Below are 17,760 nucleotides of genomic sequence, written 5' to 3' on the forward strand. Positions count from 1 at the left end.
AGAAGCTGCTGCAGGGGTCTCACCTCGGGCCCGGCTGCTGCCCTCCTTGGCGCGCCGGTACTGGTTCAGCTCTTTGGTGAAGTCATCGTAGTCCTCCTTGCCCATGTCCTCCTCCTCGTCGCCCTCATACTCCCCGTACTGCTCGTTCTCGTAGTCTTCGTACATGCCGTAGCCTTTGCTGTCCATCTTGGAGTAGGCCTTCTTGGGCAAGGGCGCATTGTGTGACGGAGGGTACTGCTGGTGGGACTGAGGGGGAGAGGAGGCTAAGCCAGCCCTGGGGCCTTGGGCCAGACCACCGAGATCCCCACTGTTCCCTGAACTGACCCATCTGCCTGGGTGTCTCTGCTGTTCCCGGGCCTGGTTCCCACCTGAGTGAGATCTGGGCAGAAGGCCCAGATGTTTCTGTGCTTCAGAAAGGGCCACAGCTTGAAAGAAAATTGAGAAACACAGACCTCACGCTCCCTAAAGAAGCGGGGAGGGGAGAGAGGGGGGTATTTCCCAGGGATATAGAGCAATCTCATGTGGGCAGGGAGCCTGGTAGGCAAGAGCTCCTTGGTCAAAATTTTCCTGGGGCCTTGGCATTCAATTAATGATCTGCTTAGCAACCACACTAGAAAGCCATTTTACTTTATTTTATTTATTTTTTAATTTTTTTGTGAGGAAGATCAGCCCTGAGCTAACATCTGTGCTAATCCTCCTCTTTTTGCTGAGGAAGACCGGCTCTGAGCTAACATCTATTGCCAATCCTCCTCCTTTTTTCCCCCAAAGCCCCAGCAGATAGTTGTATGTCATAGTTGCACATCCTTCTAGTTGTCGTATGTGGGACGCGGCCTCAGCATGGCGGGACAAGCGGTGCGCCGGTGCGCGCCCGGGATCCGAACCCGGGCCGCCAGTAGCAGAGCGCGTGCACTTAACCGCTAAGCCACGGGGCCAGCCCAAGCCATTTTAAATGATGCTTTCCAAAGTACACTAATGCCAAGAGACACTGGAGAGAAAGAGAGATATATAACATATACAAATGGAAGCCACCAAAAGGTTCTTCAGTAGGTGAATGGATACACAAACTGTGGTACATCCAGACGATGGAGTATTATTCAGCAATTAAAAGAAATGAGCTACAGAGCCATGAAAAGACACGGAGGAACCATAAACACATACTGCTAAGTGAAAGAAGCCAATCTGAAAAAGCTACATACTGCATGAGTCCAGCTATACGATGTTCTGGAAAAGGCAAAACTACATAGGCCGGCCCCGTGACTTAGCGGTTAAGTGCTCGCGCTCCGCTACTGGCGGCCCGGGGTTCAGATCCCAGGCGCGCACCGACGCACCACTTCTCTGGCCATGCTGAGGCCATGTCCCACATACAGCAACTAGAAGGATGTGTAACTATGACATACAACTATCTACTGCGGCTTTGGAGGAGGGGGGCGGAAAGGAGGAGGATTGGCAATAGATGTTAGTTCAGAGCCGGTCTTCCTCAGCAAAAAGAGGAGGATTAGATGTTAACTCAGGGCTGATCTTCCTCACAAAAAAAAAAGAAGAAGAGGCAAAACCACAGAGACAGTAAAAAGACCAGTGGTTGCTAGGGTCTCAGGGGGAGGGAGAGATGAGCAGGGAAAGCATAGGGCATTTGAGGGAGTTGAAACTATTCTATATGAGATCGTATGCTGACTACATAACACTATGCATTTCTCAAAACCCGGAGAACTGTAAAACACAAAGGGAAGACCCTAATGTAAACTCTGGGTTTCAATTAATAACAACATATCGGGGCCAGCCCCGTGGCATAGTGGTTAAGTGTGCGCGCTCTGCTGCGGTGGCCCAGGTTCAGATCCCAGGCGCGCACCGATGCACCCCTTGTCAGGCCATGCTGTGGCGGCGTCCCATATAAAGTGGAGGAAAATGGGCACAGATGTTAGCCTAGGGCCAGTCTTCCTCAGCAAAAAGAGGAGCATTAGTAGATGCTAGTTCAGGGCTGATCTTCCTCACACACACAAAAAAATAATAATAATCATAATAACAACGTATCAACATTGGCTCATCAATTACAACAAATATACCACACTAATGCAAGATGTTAGTAATAAGGGAAACTGGGTGGGGTGGGCTGCGTAGGGAAGTGTACTATCTGCTCAATTTTCTATAAACCTAAAACTGCTCTGAAAAATAAAGTCTATTAATTTAAAAAAATCCACACTCATTAGAAAAAAATGAGAAAATTCAAAACATAGATATATAGACACACGACTACATTAGCAGATCTTAAAATGCCTCAACCCCTCGTTCCCAATCAAAGCTCGTGGTGTCCCCTCCACTCCCTGCCTCCCTCAGGTTTAGTCTGAATCTGCGTTAGGAGATCAATGTCAACTATAATATCTAACAATAAACTATCTGTTATGACGGATGATGCTGAGTCACAGGATGCCTGGCACATCTTTAAGAGCTACTAGCTTTAAAAGCATTTTTTACCAAAACTTGAAAATACATGTTGATTTTTTTTCTTACCAGTTTTTCTGGGGGAAAAAACAATATCTAAACTGAACAAGTAATTTAAATTTATGTTTAAGCTCAGCGATATAACAGGACAAATATTTAACTTCTGACTCCACGACATTTGAGATAATTTACTTCTGTAACCATTTCATTCTCTTGCCAATTTTCCACAAAAGGTTGTTTCTGAGCAGTGGAAAACAGTCAGCTTTCACAGGGATAAATCAGCATCTTTCTTGGGGACAGGGGACACACTGAGTCCTGTCAAGGCCACAGCAAGGGGTGGCATCAAGAAGTCTTAAGAGCATGGCTTATGGAGATCAGCCACTGACTGCGTTCAAACCCCAGTTCCTGAACTTCAGAGCTGGGCAACCTGGTTCAGTTTTCCAAGTCTCAGTTTCCTCCTCTGTAAAATGGGGATAAAAACAATACCTAATCCTGCAGCACTGAAACCCACGTCAAGTGCCACGCAAGAACGCCCAGCACAGAGCGAGCGCTCAGTCAACACGGGCAGCTGCGCTCGGCCTGGCCCGGTTCCCAGCCCCGCGGACGCCCCGACCCTGACAGCAGTCCTCACCGGCGCGTACGGGGGGCTGTACTCTCTGTACTTGCGGTGCCCTTTCTCGCTGGGGCTGAAATCCGAGTCATCCGAGAAGTCGGAGAAGTCATCGCTGGAGGAAGCGTGACGCTGCAATGACAGGGGAAGTGGAGTTAGCGACTCTGCTGCAAGCAGGTCACTGTGGCAGAGTCAGCCCCGGGACAAAGACTGCTGGAATGTGCCAGAAGGGCTGTGTGCTCCTGGTGAAACACCTCTCCTAGGGGCATTCAGCGGCAACGGAGCATGAGCTATCAACTCTTTAAAAAATGTCTTGATGCAATTTGGAGAAGGAAGAAACAACACTACTAAGAGTGCCCTCTGGCCTGACGGCCGAGCTCGGCCCTGGGGCTCTCGGCCAGGCCCAGTGCCAGGCAGCAGGCGGCCGGCACACCCTCCCGAACCTACTTTGTGCTTGGATTTCCTCCTCTTCTTCGACCTCCTCTTCTCCTTCTCCCGCTCTTTCTTCCGTTTCCGCTTCAGTCTCCTGTGAGACTTCTCGTCGTCGGAATCGCTATGGTGCTTCTCCCCCTTCTCCTTCCGGCTCCTCTCGGGCCCTCCAGAGGTGTCCTGGGTCTCCTCGGCCCCGTCATCTTCCAGTTCACCTTCTTCCAACTCACCATCTTCCCTACAAACCAACCCCAAAGCCAGCATGAACGCGGGCTTTCAGAGCAGACCTCCGAGGCTCCGGGCTGCCCAAGGGCTGTGAGCGAGAGCTGTAACCCCTGCGGGAGGCCCTGGGAGGACGTGGGGCCACTGCCTCCTGTCCCATCCCTCAGCCTCCCCCCAGAAGGCCTGTGTCTGCTCTCATCTGACCGGGCTGGATGTTAAAGACATGCCACTAATACCGGGACAAATCTAAGCCAGTATTTCCCAAAGTGCTCCACAGGCCTAGAGTTCTAAGAAGAAAAGTGACGAGGGCCTGTGGTCGGATCAGCTGAGGAAATCCCCACCCTGGGGATTCACAATGCCTGATGCTTAACAGAAGTTCCTGAAAGTCCCAGAGTCAGGAAACCTGTACGACTCTGCTTGAGAGTATTCCTGAAATTCACTTGACCCCAGAAGCTTCTTCTCTCAGGGGACACGGACTACCATCCCTCCCAGAGCATAGCCGCGCACAGTGGCCCGGGGTCACCTGCTCAGCCCCAGCCTTACGGACGTGTCCTGTGAGCTGAGGGGGTGGCTGAGAGAGAAAGGGCCGTGGTTCTGAACCAGGGTGGCCCGCAGATTCCCGGGCCCACCCACACGCAGGCCTGGACTGTGGCCCGAGGATGCTGAACGTACTTCACAAATGCCCCGTAAGCACCACCTGTGAACAGGCTCCGGTCCCCAGGATTCAACCCAGACCCTCCTGAGGTCCTCACATGACGGCTGTCAGAGTGACGCTGGACGGGTCACCCCACACCCGCTGTTTCCCACCTGACCCCCTCACCTCCGGGTGGTCCTTCTGGCTCCCCATCCTGCAGATGTCCTAACTCAACTCCCCCACATGTCACTCCAGCCTCCAGTACTCTAAAAACAAGAGCGCTCGCCAAATATGACAGAGGCTGCCAACAGGACATTCTAAACACCTAAATATCTATGGGATGGGGTGGGGTGAGGGGATAAACAGGGTTAAGAAGGAAGCCGCTGGAAAAAGAATCCAGTTTTTGAGCCAAACCCACAGACACAGTTCTCACAAGTACAAGAGCTGGTTTAAAAAAGTAAATAAATAAAAATTTTAAGTTTTAAAAAAACTCCCAAAGCTCCTCATGAACGACCATGAAAAAGTTTGTGTGTGAGCACAAAAAATCCCTTCCTTCTCAATTAACTAGGACCCAGAAAGAGAAGGAAGGTAACAGAGAGAGTAAGGCAAGGACCCCAGACCCAAAAGGCAGACCAGGAAGGGAAGCACTGCAGGCAGAAAAGGCCTCGGCTGCTCCAAGGGGACCGGCGTCGCGTGGGAACAAGCTCATCAGGCGCGCCCGGCCCCCGGGGCCCCCGAAGGCTCTCACGGGCTTTGTGGAGAAACAACAAACCGACGACTTCTCAGAGGATCCTTCACAGCCCCTTCCCTCGCCTCACTCTCTTTGTCCTCCTCAGTGCTTCTCCCAAGAACGTCAAGGAGACCTTCCAGAGAGGCCTTTCTATTAACTCTTACTCCCAATGCAAAGGGGTCGGGTGGGCTTAAAATCCAAGTGGGCCAGTCCCGCAGACACCCCAGCAGAGGTCGAGGGCAGTTCTCACACACAGAATGCAAGACACAGGGCCGGCCCCGTGGCTTAGCGGTTAGGTGCGCGTGCTCTGCTACTGGCGGCCCGGGTTCGGATCCCGGGCGCGCACCGACGCACCACTTCTCCGGCCATGCTGAGGCCACGTCCCACATACAGCAACTAGAAGGATGTGCAGCCATGACATACAACTATCTACTGGGGCTTTGGGGAAAAATAAATAAATAAATAAAATTAAAAAAAAAAAAAGAATGCAAGACACAAAACTTTCTGGTGTTTCAAAAGGAACACTACAGAGAGGGGACCCGCGTGCCCCTCGTGCTGTTTCCTCGTAAACCGCCAGGTGGTCCTGGGTCGGCCGCAGGGAGACGCCCAGCACACTTGGGAGATGGCAGCATTCCTGACAAGTGAGGCACCTTTGGGTGCGGCCCACAGACCAAGCAGAGGGATGGCCTCACCCACAGTAAAAGCGCCACCTCACTGGGGAAACTGGTTTGGGCGAGCTTGCCAATCCCAGGGAGAGGCTGTTATTTGGTGGCGTGGCAAACTTCCCGCTGCCTGGCGTTGTGTACAACACGGGGAGAGTGGTTACCGGAGCAAACAGGACATGCGTCCCTCATGGGAATACTGTGGGCGCGCCAGGTGGCCACACCTCAGGGGAAACACAGGGAGAGACAGACACACTGGACAGAGAGAGACACTGGAGCTGAGAAAGGCCCACAGACAGATGGGAGAGGTAGAGGCTGGTATTCCATGAAGAAAAGCTAAAAAGAGCATCACTCTCCACACACGAGTCTGGAAAGGAAGAGGCTGAGAAGGACATGGCGTAAAGGACCCAGAGTCCCAGGGCAGGGATGGAGAGAAGGCGGGAAGACAGGAACTGCCTGGGCTCCCAGAAGCCTGGATGAAAGAGAATAAAGCCCATGACCCGAAATAGCAAAAGACCCTCCTGGAACCAGGAGAGGTCTGTCAGAGCCACAGGAACAGTGGGACACCATCAACCCTCTCACTTCAGACAGGACGAATTTAAAGGGCGAACAGGTGAAGGGACTTGTCGAGGTCAGCCAGGGGGTAAATGGAAAAAGCTAGAAACTCTTTTCCAACTCTAAGCCCATCATTCTTGCTCGATCAGCGAGGATGGAAAAGGAATGTGGAAGACCACTCATCGACCGCCTACTTGATGCCACAAACATGTCTGAGCATCTTCTCTGCGCCGGGTCCTTGAGCACCTTCTGTTCTGCATTGTCCTCGCAGGAAAAGATACAAATTACACGAAACCCAGCCTACAAGGCAGCCTGCGTGACACAGGGCCGGGGCGGCTGAGCCAGACCTGGCTAGCATCCCCAGACACTCCCTCACCTCCGCCTGCTCAAAGGGCAAGGATGCCACGGCACGGCAGGCGGAGGCCCCGCCCAGAGTTAGCTGAGGCTGAGGCCTCCACCCCTGTCCTGCTGCCCCGCGCTGGCAGGGATGAACACGGCTGCTCTACATCTAACACCCGGGGGCAGGAGGCACAGGAGACCATCCAAGCAACTCCAAGGGCTTTAACCATTATCAAGAATGATTCTAGAAGAAAGTGGATTCATTCCAAAGGACTTATCGAAGGCAGGGAAGTACAGCATTCAAATCCACCCCACAAAGACTTTTGGCCAAAGGAGGATTCCTTGCACTACCTCTATTAACAGCCCCCGGCATAGCTGGGCTCACTGTACAGCTTTTGACAAAACAAAACAGGTAGTGAATGTACTTGAAACTTTGTTTCCCTAGAGTTGGGAAAAGCTGAAAAATAAATAGGATAAAAAACTGCTGGTGACTTATGCAGGAGAACGGGACATTGGAGGGGACAATGGGACGGTGACGCTCGACTGATCACTGCGCATTCTCAGTGCCATCTGGCCACGTGCTCTCAAACTCCTCAGAGCCCTGGGCCAACCTCTGGTCACCTGAGGGGGTCCTCTCTGATAACACTGGAGATTCCCAGCTAAATGTCCTGCCTGCATACGAGGTCTATTTTCTTCAGACTCTCCTTAACAGAAGAAAAAAAGGAAAGAAAGAAGTCAAACCAGCAGGGACAGACGAAGAAATCCTGTGGGCCACTGACGACTACGCACAGGCAGTCTCCACAAACTGCAACCAGGGTTAAGCGGTGCCACTTCACAGACTGCCGGCGGAATCCGTGTCAGAGTGGGATTAAATACCTAGGGAGCACGCTTAATAGACCGTGACATAATCCCCCAAGAAAAGTGGGGGAAGCCCCATTGCGCTAATCATTTCAATCAAGAGCTGCCAAACCCTCTCGAGACAAGCACGGAGGAGAAACCGTGCGGTATCAGCCTGGGCAGAGACCGCCGTGCTCTCAGAGCCTGGCCTGGCAGTGCCCCGAGATGGCTGCACCAGTCATCAGGGACAGGAAACCAACCACGCTGGGAGACCCACTTGGAACTGGTGCCCAGGAGGAGACAGGAAGAGGCCAACATCTTGCCGAGGGTCAGATCTGCCTTGTGCCTCTTGGACTGAGCTTCCAGGGCCTTTAAGTGACAGCCAGCTCCTCCTCTCAGGTCAAAGAACAGATCTGGATGCCCATTCTGAGGAATGCCCACTGGGCCAACTCCACAGGGCACAGATGCGTACTGAGTTCATCACAGACCATGGGCTTGGCAAAAACAGAACTTAGTAAAGAAATCTCATGTTTCAAAGTAGGCCGGCCCCACCCACCAGCCTAGAGATTTCAGCATCAGCCTTCTTTCTGCAGACCAAGTAACTCAACCAGCTCTGCCTCTTCCCTCACGCGTGCTCTTGGTACACGCAACCACAGCCTTGGTTTTCTCAACTGCAGAATGGGATAACTACTACCTACCTCACGGGGTTGTGAGGGTTAAAGGAGGTAATATGGATGAGGGCCTTGACGAGGGGGGCAGGCACAAAGTAAGTACCAAACAGTAGTTACTGGTTTTAAGAACCAGCTAGCATGAGCCCGCCTCTACGTGGATAACTCTAAACTGGCTGGAACGCTTACTGGCAAGTGTTTTCTTTATGCAGAAGCTACAGCCAACTTCCCACGGGGGCCACTGCTCACTGCTGGCCAACAAGTTCCTGCTCCTCTCCGCCGACAAATCCTGCTGACGAAACTGACAAACCGACACCTCCCCTTCCTCAGCTCTCATCTAGATGGTACCAGAAAGTAGCCAAGTGGCTGCCCAGGAGGAAAAGACACAGAGAGAGCTGAGCCCCAGAAAGAACCCCTTACAAAAATGAAGCTTGGCAACATGGAAATTCTCCAGACAAGAGAGTTGGATGGAAGCTGAAAAGGGCCTGGGTTTGTGGATATACCTGGTTCACACATACCAAAGAAAAAAAAAGAGAAAGAAAGAGGAGGGGGAAAAAGACAACAAAAAAGATGGAAACTCATGGGAGCAGTGGCTATTACCTGAAGATCATGAGAGCCCTTGACAAGAGGCGGCTAGCTTAATGTGAAGGTCAGGGTTATGATCATTAACTGCCCAAACTCTCAACAAATTGCCTGGGTTGGCTCTGAACGACCCATTAACTAGGGACAAAATTACAAAAATTACAAGGAGGCTCCGCCTCTTCAAACATTTAACGACAGGCCTAAATGCAGCAGTCCAGGATCCCCAAATCCGACCCTGCAGGACTGCTGTTTACTAGCAGCTAAGGCACGGAGCCTTTCCTTTAGAAAATCAGCTCAGGGCTTGTGCCTGAGAAAGGCTCCCCAAGACCTTCCCTGGATTTAGGACGTGGTGAAGCAGTCACGGGGGGGGGGGGGCAGGGGAGGGGACCTCACTGAAGGATTTTTCAGAGGCAAGAAATTCTTGAAATAAACCTCTGGGTCTTACACATGTTTTTCAGTGTCCTTACTACCCAGGTTCATGGACCAGAAATCAAGAGCAAATGGGTTCTGTGTCTCCCTGCCCCTCAACATTCTCAGGTGTGGTCATAACTGTCTCTGTGACACCACACATTTCCACGGTAACGTGCCCACATCACGGACACCACCTGAGCAGCAAGCACACACCAACGACAGGGGAAGAGAAGCCCGACCGCCAGCACCCCGAACCCCTCTTGAACGTGAGCAGGACTACCGCCTGGTGCCGGGACCCGGATATGAACACACCCCACTGCCAGAGGTCAATGTAGGGGAAATTGAAGAAATCCGAACTTGGACTGGATATTCGAGACATTGAGTAATTACTGTTAATTTTGTTAGGCATGATTATGGTTTTGTGGTTATGTTTAAAAAAATCTTTAAGTTAGAGATTCGTACTGAAGAATTTACAGGCGAAATGAGATGAGATCTGGGATCTGCCTTAAAATACACAAGGGAGATGGAGGAGGGAGCAAGATGAACTGAAACTGGCAAAATGTATACAACTGTTGAAACTGGGTGATGGGTCGACGGAGATCTATTATACTATTTTCTCTTCTCCTGAATGTTAGAAAATTTCCATAACAAAAAGTTAAAAAAGAAAAAAGATGCTCCTAGTGGGGACAACCTCAGCAAGGTGAGGAGAGGCTGTCAAGGTCCTCCAGAGTTAATGTTCCCCAGCAGAGAGCTAGAGTCTGAGGGGGGCCCTCCACCGCCCCTAACTAAGCCCTCACCTCTCCAACCCTCACTTCCTCCACCACAAAACCTGCCTGGGCACCTCAGGGCCTTAGGAAGGCCGAGAGCAGTGGGAAACACTCGTTACTAACATCCCATAGCAGCAGTTTCCACGCCAGGCACCAGGCTGCTGAATTCTCTCCACTTCTCCTCGTCTCTCTCTGAACCTGCATTAACAAACCCGTGTGGCCGTGACTCACCAGCATCCCCACTTTACAGACAAGCAAACTGCAGCTCAGAAGTGGGAAGAAATTTGCCCATGGTCAGAGCAGGAAGAAGCAGCACGGGAACACGAGTCCAGGACTTTCTGACTCCCAGCCCAGCTCTTAACATCTACCCTTGAAACCATTAGAAATTATCTGGAGGGCCGGCCCTGTGGCTTAGCGGTTAAGTGCGTGCGCTCCGCTGCTGGCGGCCCGGGTTCGGATCCCGGGCGCGCACCAACGCACCGCTTCTCCGTCCATGCTGAGGCCGCATCCCACATGCGGCAACTTGAAGGATGGGCAACTATGACATACAACTATCTACTGGGGCTTTAGGGGAAAAAAAAAAAGAAAAAACAAAAAAAGAAATTATCTGGAAAAGAATAATTTACTAAACAGGTCAACTGATAAAACAACAACTCCCACCTCGAAATTTATAATTGAGTTGAAAAAAATAACACATATGTACAGAAAACAGATGAAATCAAACAGTATTCCAAGAAACGCCAAAGTGAGGTACTAAGATATCAGACAAGCTCCTTTTTTTTTAAATTTTTTTTTGTGAGGAAGATCAGCCCTGAGCTAACATCTGATGCCAATCCTCCTCTTTTTTGCTGAGGAAGACTGGCCCTGAGCTAACATCCATGCCCATCTTCCTCTACTTTATATGGGACGCCGCCACAGCATGGCTTGACAAGCGGTGCGTCCGTGCGCGCCCGGGATCCAAACCTGCGAACCCCGGGCCACCGCAGTGGAGCACGAGGACTTAACTACTACGCCACCGGGCCGGCCCCAGGACAAGCTCCTTACACACTCTGTGCGCCAGTTTCAACTGTGAAGTGCAGGCAGCGATGGCATCTCCGGGATGGATGGAACTCTCACAGGAAGACTTTCCTGAGACCACGTAAACCAAGTGCTGAGCACCAACCTGGCCCAGAACAGATGCTCGGGAGTAAAAACTATCACTCTGCAAAGACTCGAGGCCAAAACATTCCCTCTGACATCAACCAAAGGGAATCGGGACATTAAAAAATCTGACCACAGACATTTGGATGGTTAAGGGAATAAGAGGTGCACAGAAAGGTCCAAGGAATCCTAGCGAAAAACCAAACAGGACTTATCCCAAGATGGGCAGAAAGCAATGCAAATCCAAGGGAGGGAAATTTAAAAGTCTTCTAACATGAGAAGGAATGCTTCACCCCTCGTGTGCATCGTCCACACTGGGACTCGCCCAAGCACACAACCCTCTTCGGCAGAACATTTCTGTAAAGCTTCAAACAAACTGACCAAGAAAAAACCCGGCCTGCTAGAGGAATTTCTTTTGACTGAGTTAGAAGTGTCGCTTTCTTTGCCTGAGTAGCTATTCTTCCACTCCCACTCACTCTGAAAACAGCTCCTGTTCTTAATAAAGGTATCTCTCTGATCCAAGTTTCTCCTGTCAGACGAACTCTAAAATTCGCTTGTCAGCAACAAAGAGTTTCTTAACCACCTTCTCAGGCCAACCATGTTTCGGATTGCTTAAAGCTGGAAAGATGCTGGTTTTCATCCAAGGAGGGCCGATTTCTATTATTCCAGAAAGGAAAATCTCATCATTTCACTTGTGAACTAAGACTTTTTTCCTTGTTTATAATTTTTTTCAGAGGACTCAACTTGGTTCCAGAGAATGTACATCCAACCAAGACAAACTATTAATATTTTCCTCTTAAAAGAGACCTGAGCCTAGGACTCTAAGACTTCTTGTTCATGTAACATTGAAGAATCTCTAGAGAAGAATTGCAATTATCTGTTTACAACTATTTGTTAACTTGCAGTCAACTGTGGGCTCTTGGAGGGCAGAGAAGAAAGAGGCTGGCAGTCACCTCTGAGTTTCCAAGGGCCCAGCACAGGGCTAGGTACAGACTGGGTGGGTGCTTGCCATACAGTCTCTACAAACACAGCATCAAGCTCTGCTACCCACACCCTCTTTGTCAATTTCATCAACAAAGACACTGGACCATTTCCCAGGCAGCAACCTAGATCACTTAAAACTCTAATGAGGCTATTGAGGGGTTGTCTTTAGTGGAAAACTCCTTCACCGCGTGTTTATCGACGACTTCCTGAGAGGCCAAAGGGTGACTGACGAGCTCACGTGGCGACTGGTGCCTCAACCGAGCAGAAGAAAGCGGCGCCAGTCGGCCCTCCCAGGGATGCGGCCCACCTCCGTTGTCAAGACGCTGCGGTCCCCAGGTCTGCTCTGGTGCCCCGTGCGATGGCAGGGCCTGGAATCCCGAGGAAATCTAAGCCCTGGTGTCTGTTAGGAAAATGAGGAGGGCAACAATCCAAGCCACCTGCAACACACACTTAGCCAAAGTGACACTTGCGCCTGGCCCCAGCTCCCTTGGGTCGGGCCATAGCGGGGATGTGTTAGCTGCGATCCACTCCCACACTGGGCTTCAAGAAGTCTCTGGTTACTTCTAATGAATGAAAATCCCCTCGATTTAAAGGTTCAAAAGCCTGGGCTTGGGCCTCTACATGCACAGGAAGGAGAGGAACACAGGGATGACGGCGCCACAGCAGGTCAAGGGGTGCGCAGTGGCACACCCCTGCTGTACTCCCTCCCGTTCTCTCCCCCCACCTCTGCCACCACCACAAAAATGACCCATGCGGCCATGCAGGCACACCAAGCGCTGGGCGAACACTGGTGCAGGAGCCAGCAAACTTTTTATTTAAAGAGCCAAAGAGTAAATATTTTAGGCTTTGGGGCACCATCCAGTCTCTGTCCCAACTACTCGACCCTGCTCTTGAGCACAAAAGCAGCCACAAACGATATAAACGAATGGATGTGGCCATGCTCCAGTGAAACTTTACTTAGAAAAACGGGCTGGGGGCCGGCCCGGTGGCGCAGCAGTTATGTGTCATGCTCCAATTTGGTGGCCCGGGGTTTGCAGGTTCAGATCCCGGGCGCGCACCAACGCACCGCTTGTCAAGCCATGCTGTGGCGGCGTCCCATATAAAGTAGAGGAAGATGGGCACGGATGTTAGCCCAAGGCCAATCTTTCTCAAGAATAAAGGGGAGGATTGGCATCAGATGTTAGCTCAGGGCTAGTCGTCCTCACAAAAAAAAAAAAAGAAAAACGGGCTGGATGGGCTGGCTTTGGCCCAAGAGCCACTCTGCCCACCCCTGTCCTACCTGCAGTGGCTTTCAAACTTGTACCTTGACCCCATATCTCCTCCTTTACATTTCTCTCAAACAGAAGTTTCCCGAAGCCACATTTAACCTTTGCTGTACTCTGCTTTTTCTAACCTCTTCCATGTCTTTGTTTTTCAAATGCAGGAGACAAATCAACCAATGGAATTCATAGCCCATTGAGGGCTGCAGGCTGCAGTCTGAAAAGTATCCTACCAGATCTAGGACACACAGGGGTACAGAGCCGGGGTGTGGGCACAGGCTGCCCAGGTTCTAACTCTGCCTCCCACTAGCTGGCCTTAGACAAGTGACTTCACCTCTGTTTCAGTTTCTCAGCGCAGGGCTGAGGTGAGCTAATGCAGGAGAATCACTCCCAAGGCCCCTGGCAGGTAATCTCTGACCTTCACACGACAGGGCACAAGAGGCACTGTCACAGCTTTGGGGAGGCCAGGAGACTGACTTAAGAGTTGAATAATTCATGAGTCACATCCGGTCAGCCCGACACCCATGTCCACAGGCGTCCACCACTCCCCACCGTCTACCAGAAGAGGGCCATCCCTGGTGTGGAGCGAACAGGCAGTATCCATACTACTCAGCTTTACGGCTCTGGAGTTTATGGTTTCTGGGACCACTCGACCAAGTAGGACAGGGGCCCAGGTGCTCAGCTAGCTGCTGAGCCAAGGTTTCTGATGGATCTGCCTGCGACCCAGCCACTTAGCCTAACCTTACAAGCATTTGTAAGGCCTCTCCTTTGCAGTCAGGTCAGGAGCTGCAGTAGCAGCAACAACCCCTTCCCGTGGCCAGAAGCTGCAGTAGGTAGGTGAGGCACGGGAGGGAAATACGAGGCCTGGTGAAGGCGGTACCAACCTTTGCCCAACTCTAAATAAAGTCCCCAGGAGAGAAGGCTCCCTGCACACTCCGAAAACTTTCCTGCTCCAAGAAAAGCACGAGACAAGCCTGGCTGCTGAATGAACAAAATCTGAACTGACTTGGCCCCATTACCAAGGCGGGGAGAAGCTCGGAGCTGGGACAGACCTTGCTCATGTCTCTCAGAGACTCTGGTGAGGGCAAAGGACTTGCTTTAGGTGGATGTGACTAGTTAACAGTGGGTGAGGTGCTAGAGCCCTGGTTTCCCAGTTCTCACAAGGCCTACCAAGACTGTAGCGCTGACTCAGATCCTAATTGCAAAAGATGAATATGGGAAGGTGGTCAGCAAAAGCTCGACACAGTCTGACTGTTCTGGACTTATAACAAGGACGGCAAACAAGCAAGAACTGCCTTAAGATGGCTTCCACTTAGTTTCTACCCCAAATGGCTCCTTGCAATTAAATAAGCTGACCAGAAACCTAAGAGATGAAAGATTGACTTCCTTCAAAAGCACAGATGTTATTCCCACTTCTGTTTACACACCAGACTACGTTCTATTTAGAATTTTTCTCTAGTAGGGACAGCAGGAAGATTAAAAAGACAAGATTCACAGAATGCCAGGCCCTGTGTGGGTGCCCTGCATATGCCCATTTGACCACAATGACCCTGAGAAGTGGGTGTTATCCTTGGTGTACACTGTGGGGAGGACCAGGCCTGAACACAGTCTTATCTGCCCCCAAAGCCCACATTGTTCCTTCATATCCTGTTGCCACCTCCGACGTTCAAAAGATGTCACCACTTGCCTCACAAATAGGGAGCTGAGTCATCAATTCACACAGATACGAAATAACAAAAAAATACACACAAGAAAGATCCTCTAGCCAGAGCAATTTGGCCAGAAGAAGCCAACTATGCTCTGAGCAAATATCCTGTGTTCTGCTAAAAAAATTATTCCAACAGCAAGATGCAACTACGTCCACACTAACCAAGAGGCCGTGTCTTCATTTTTCTCACTGACTGCTTAAGAGTCGGAAGATTTTTTAAACTGCCCACGTAATCTCTTATCATTACTAAATTAACGCAAAAAGCCTCACACAATGTCTTCAAGACTGCATCTTCGTGGACTACCCAAAGCAAAGAGGTCTGCAGCAAAGACTAGGCTGATAAATCTGGAAAGTCAAATCCATGAAGTCCGGCTCCCCCCAGACAATCTGAGTTTGACCTTAACTTACCCAAATGAACTTTATATGCCACCCAGACAAACAGGCAGCTTTTCCACTCTTTCCATTAGGTTTTAATTATGAAACTGGCCTCAGACGGTTTATTCTGACAGGATTCCCTCCACCAATGAGCAGACTGCTCCTACGGGTCCTTGAATCAGCTCATTAAATACCAACTGCCAGAAATCTCAGAGATCATCTTTTTTTCTCCTATTGTGTCAGTAGTTATGTCGCCAAGGTAGAGGCGAGCGCCTTGCTCGTTTAGAAACTCAGCCAATACACTTACTATTTGCTCTGAATTATTTTCCTGTCACTCAACCTCCTAACCTGGGTGAGAACCAGTCGCTCTGGTAGTAGAAGATAATTGTCCACGGGGACCAAAATTAGGTTCTCTGGATTATGGTTTGACCTAAAGCTATCCACGAACGCTTGGAAATAGTTTCATTAGTGATTTTCACCATAGAGGTATTTACTGTAACTGGATCTGGCCTATCCAACGAGATGGTTCTAGGGACTCGAGCTACAAAAACGTTAACAGAGAACAACAAATAAGGCAACCTTAAGATATTCATTTCTCCCCTATCAGGGAAGCGAAAAGATCTAAGAGAAAGGAGCTGAGATGGAGGTATTATTAAATGATAAATTACTAAATCAGCCAATATGAAATTGTCTACAATCACGTGGACGGAAATACAAATTCAATTATGCATCTCTAACTTGCCAGGTACGCAACAGCTGGGAAAGCCCTCATTTCCACAGGTGCAAAACAATTTTCCCTTGGGATCAGCCTTCCTGGTTAAGGAGAAGGCATAGTAGTGGCTTTCTAATATAGCTAGCTCTCCTTAAAAAAAATTCTAGCTTGTCAAGAATCAAAAACGTAAACCTTCAGAGCAAACTGAAACACTATCTGGGAGACAGGACAGACTATGAATTAGAAAGCCCTTTTGGGGAATCGTATTTTTTTTCTTTTGAAGAGCGAATTTGAGGGGAGAAAAAAATAAAGCGGTTTTATGTCCACAATATCTATGTTTTCCTGGTCACAACTGATTTTGTTTCTACTGGGAAATTTTTTATTGGCTTTCAAATTAAACCTCTCCCCAGAGAATATAAAAATTTTACAGATTACAAATGTGTAAGAGTTACTGTTAAATCAGGGATTCTGAGTGACACCCTTTTTTTTTTTGCAACATCCATTAATTTGAATTTTAACTAATAATGGTACATCAGTTTGGGGGAAAAAAAGGCAGTACTGTGACATTTCAAAAACAAAGACTACTAAAATACAGTTTGACATAATTACTGAGGCTTCTTGGACTTGATGGATGAGATTCCTTTGAGAACAAAAAACAATAAACCCTTGTGTTGATATGCCTGAGCGCTTTTTAAATGTTTGGGGAAATATTTTTAAATTCAATGAATGATTGCTAAAATTTTCATTTACAAGAGAAATCTCATTTCCTTAACATCTCGTTTTAAAAGTAAAGTTAAATAAGCATCCTTCTAGAACCTAGCAGCCCTTGAAACTTGGAAGGTTCATCTGTTAGCATCCAGTTTTTGCACTTGGCTCCTGGAGCAGGAATTTCAAAGGTTGGGAAACTTCAAATAAATGCAATTCACTTTCGGCCGACCCTGCGCACTGGGTAGTGTGTCAGTTTGTGCTTCAGACATTTTTGCAGGATACTGTACTGTGTGGACACTTCTTCCTCCCACAACTGATTTTACATACCTAAGATCACTTGACGAGTTAAGTTGTGAACATATCGAGAGGAAGAACAAAACGTGGCCCACTGAACTGCAGTTTACATGTCTCCTCATCTACATGTGGATGAACTTTTTTTTTCCCCTAAGAATGGAAAAAAGGAACAAGAGCTTTTGGAGGGAAAGAGGGCGGTGTGTTAAAGTTTTCTCTTAACAAAGTATGTCAGGGACCAAAAGTGGGCGAGAGGGAAAATTGAACTTCAACGTGTTTTGTCTTTTAACGGAAGAACTTATGCTTGTAAAACACATCAGAAGTACAGTGTTTGGTTCTGCAAGTCATTTCTGTCACTGTTTTTTCCTTGTTGGTGTAGGAGGGGGGACTGGGGGCTGGAGGAAGTGTTCCTCCATCATGACTGGGCGTGTAACACGTTTGCATCAACTTTTCACGGTCAGGCATGTGCTTTCGAACAAAGGAACAGTGGAGACAGGGAGAGGAGACTGGGGTTTGACACACTGTACAGATTTGGTGCTTAAACAGTACTTTACAAATGACTTGCTTAATTTAAACGTCCATCACCATAAGAGACATTGGAGTAAAATGGGAAAATCGGATCTACTGGAACCACAATCTTTTGGGGGGGGGGATGGGGGTGGAGGGGAGGGAGAACATTAACTTGAATGCAAGTATCATAA

General features: G+C 49.3%; 1 protein-coding gene across 1 annotated transcript in view; it reads right to left on the bottom strand.

Annotated features, from left to right (window-relative positions):
* Window positions 1-17,760, bottom strand: part of ZC3H4 (zinc finger CCCH-type containing 4) — a 43,039-nt gene that overhangs the window by 22,506 nt on the left and 2,773 nt on the right. The window contains 3 exon segments of the mRNA XM_058529684.1: window positions 24-246; window positions 3,068-3,178; window positions 3,494-3,713. Coding sequence (XP_058385667.1) covers window positions 24-246; window positions 3,068-3,178; window positions 3,494-3,713 — 554 coding nt within the window.

This window comes from Diceros bicornis, chromosome 34 (genome assembly GCF_020826845.1).
Source record: "Diceros bicornis minor isolate mBicDic1 chromosome 34, mDicBic1.mat.cur, whole genome shotgun sequence".
NCBI classification, from domain to species: Eukaryota; Metazoa; Chordata; class Mammalia; order Perissodactyla; family Rhinocerotidae; genus Diceros; species Diceros bicornis.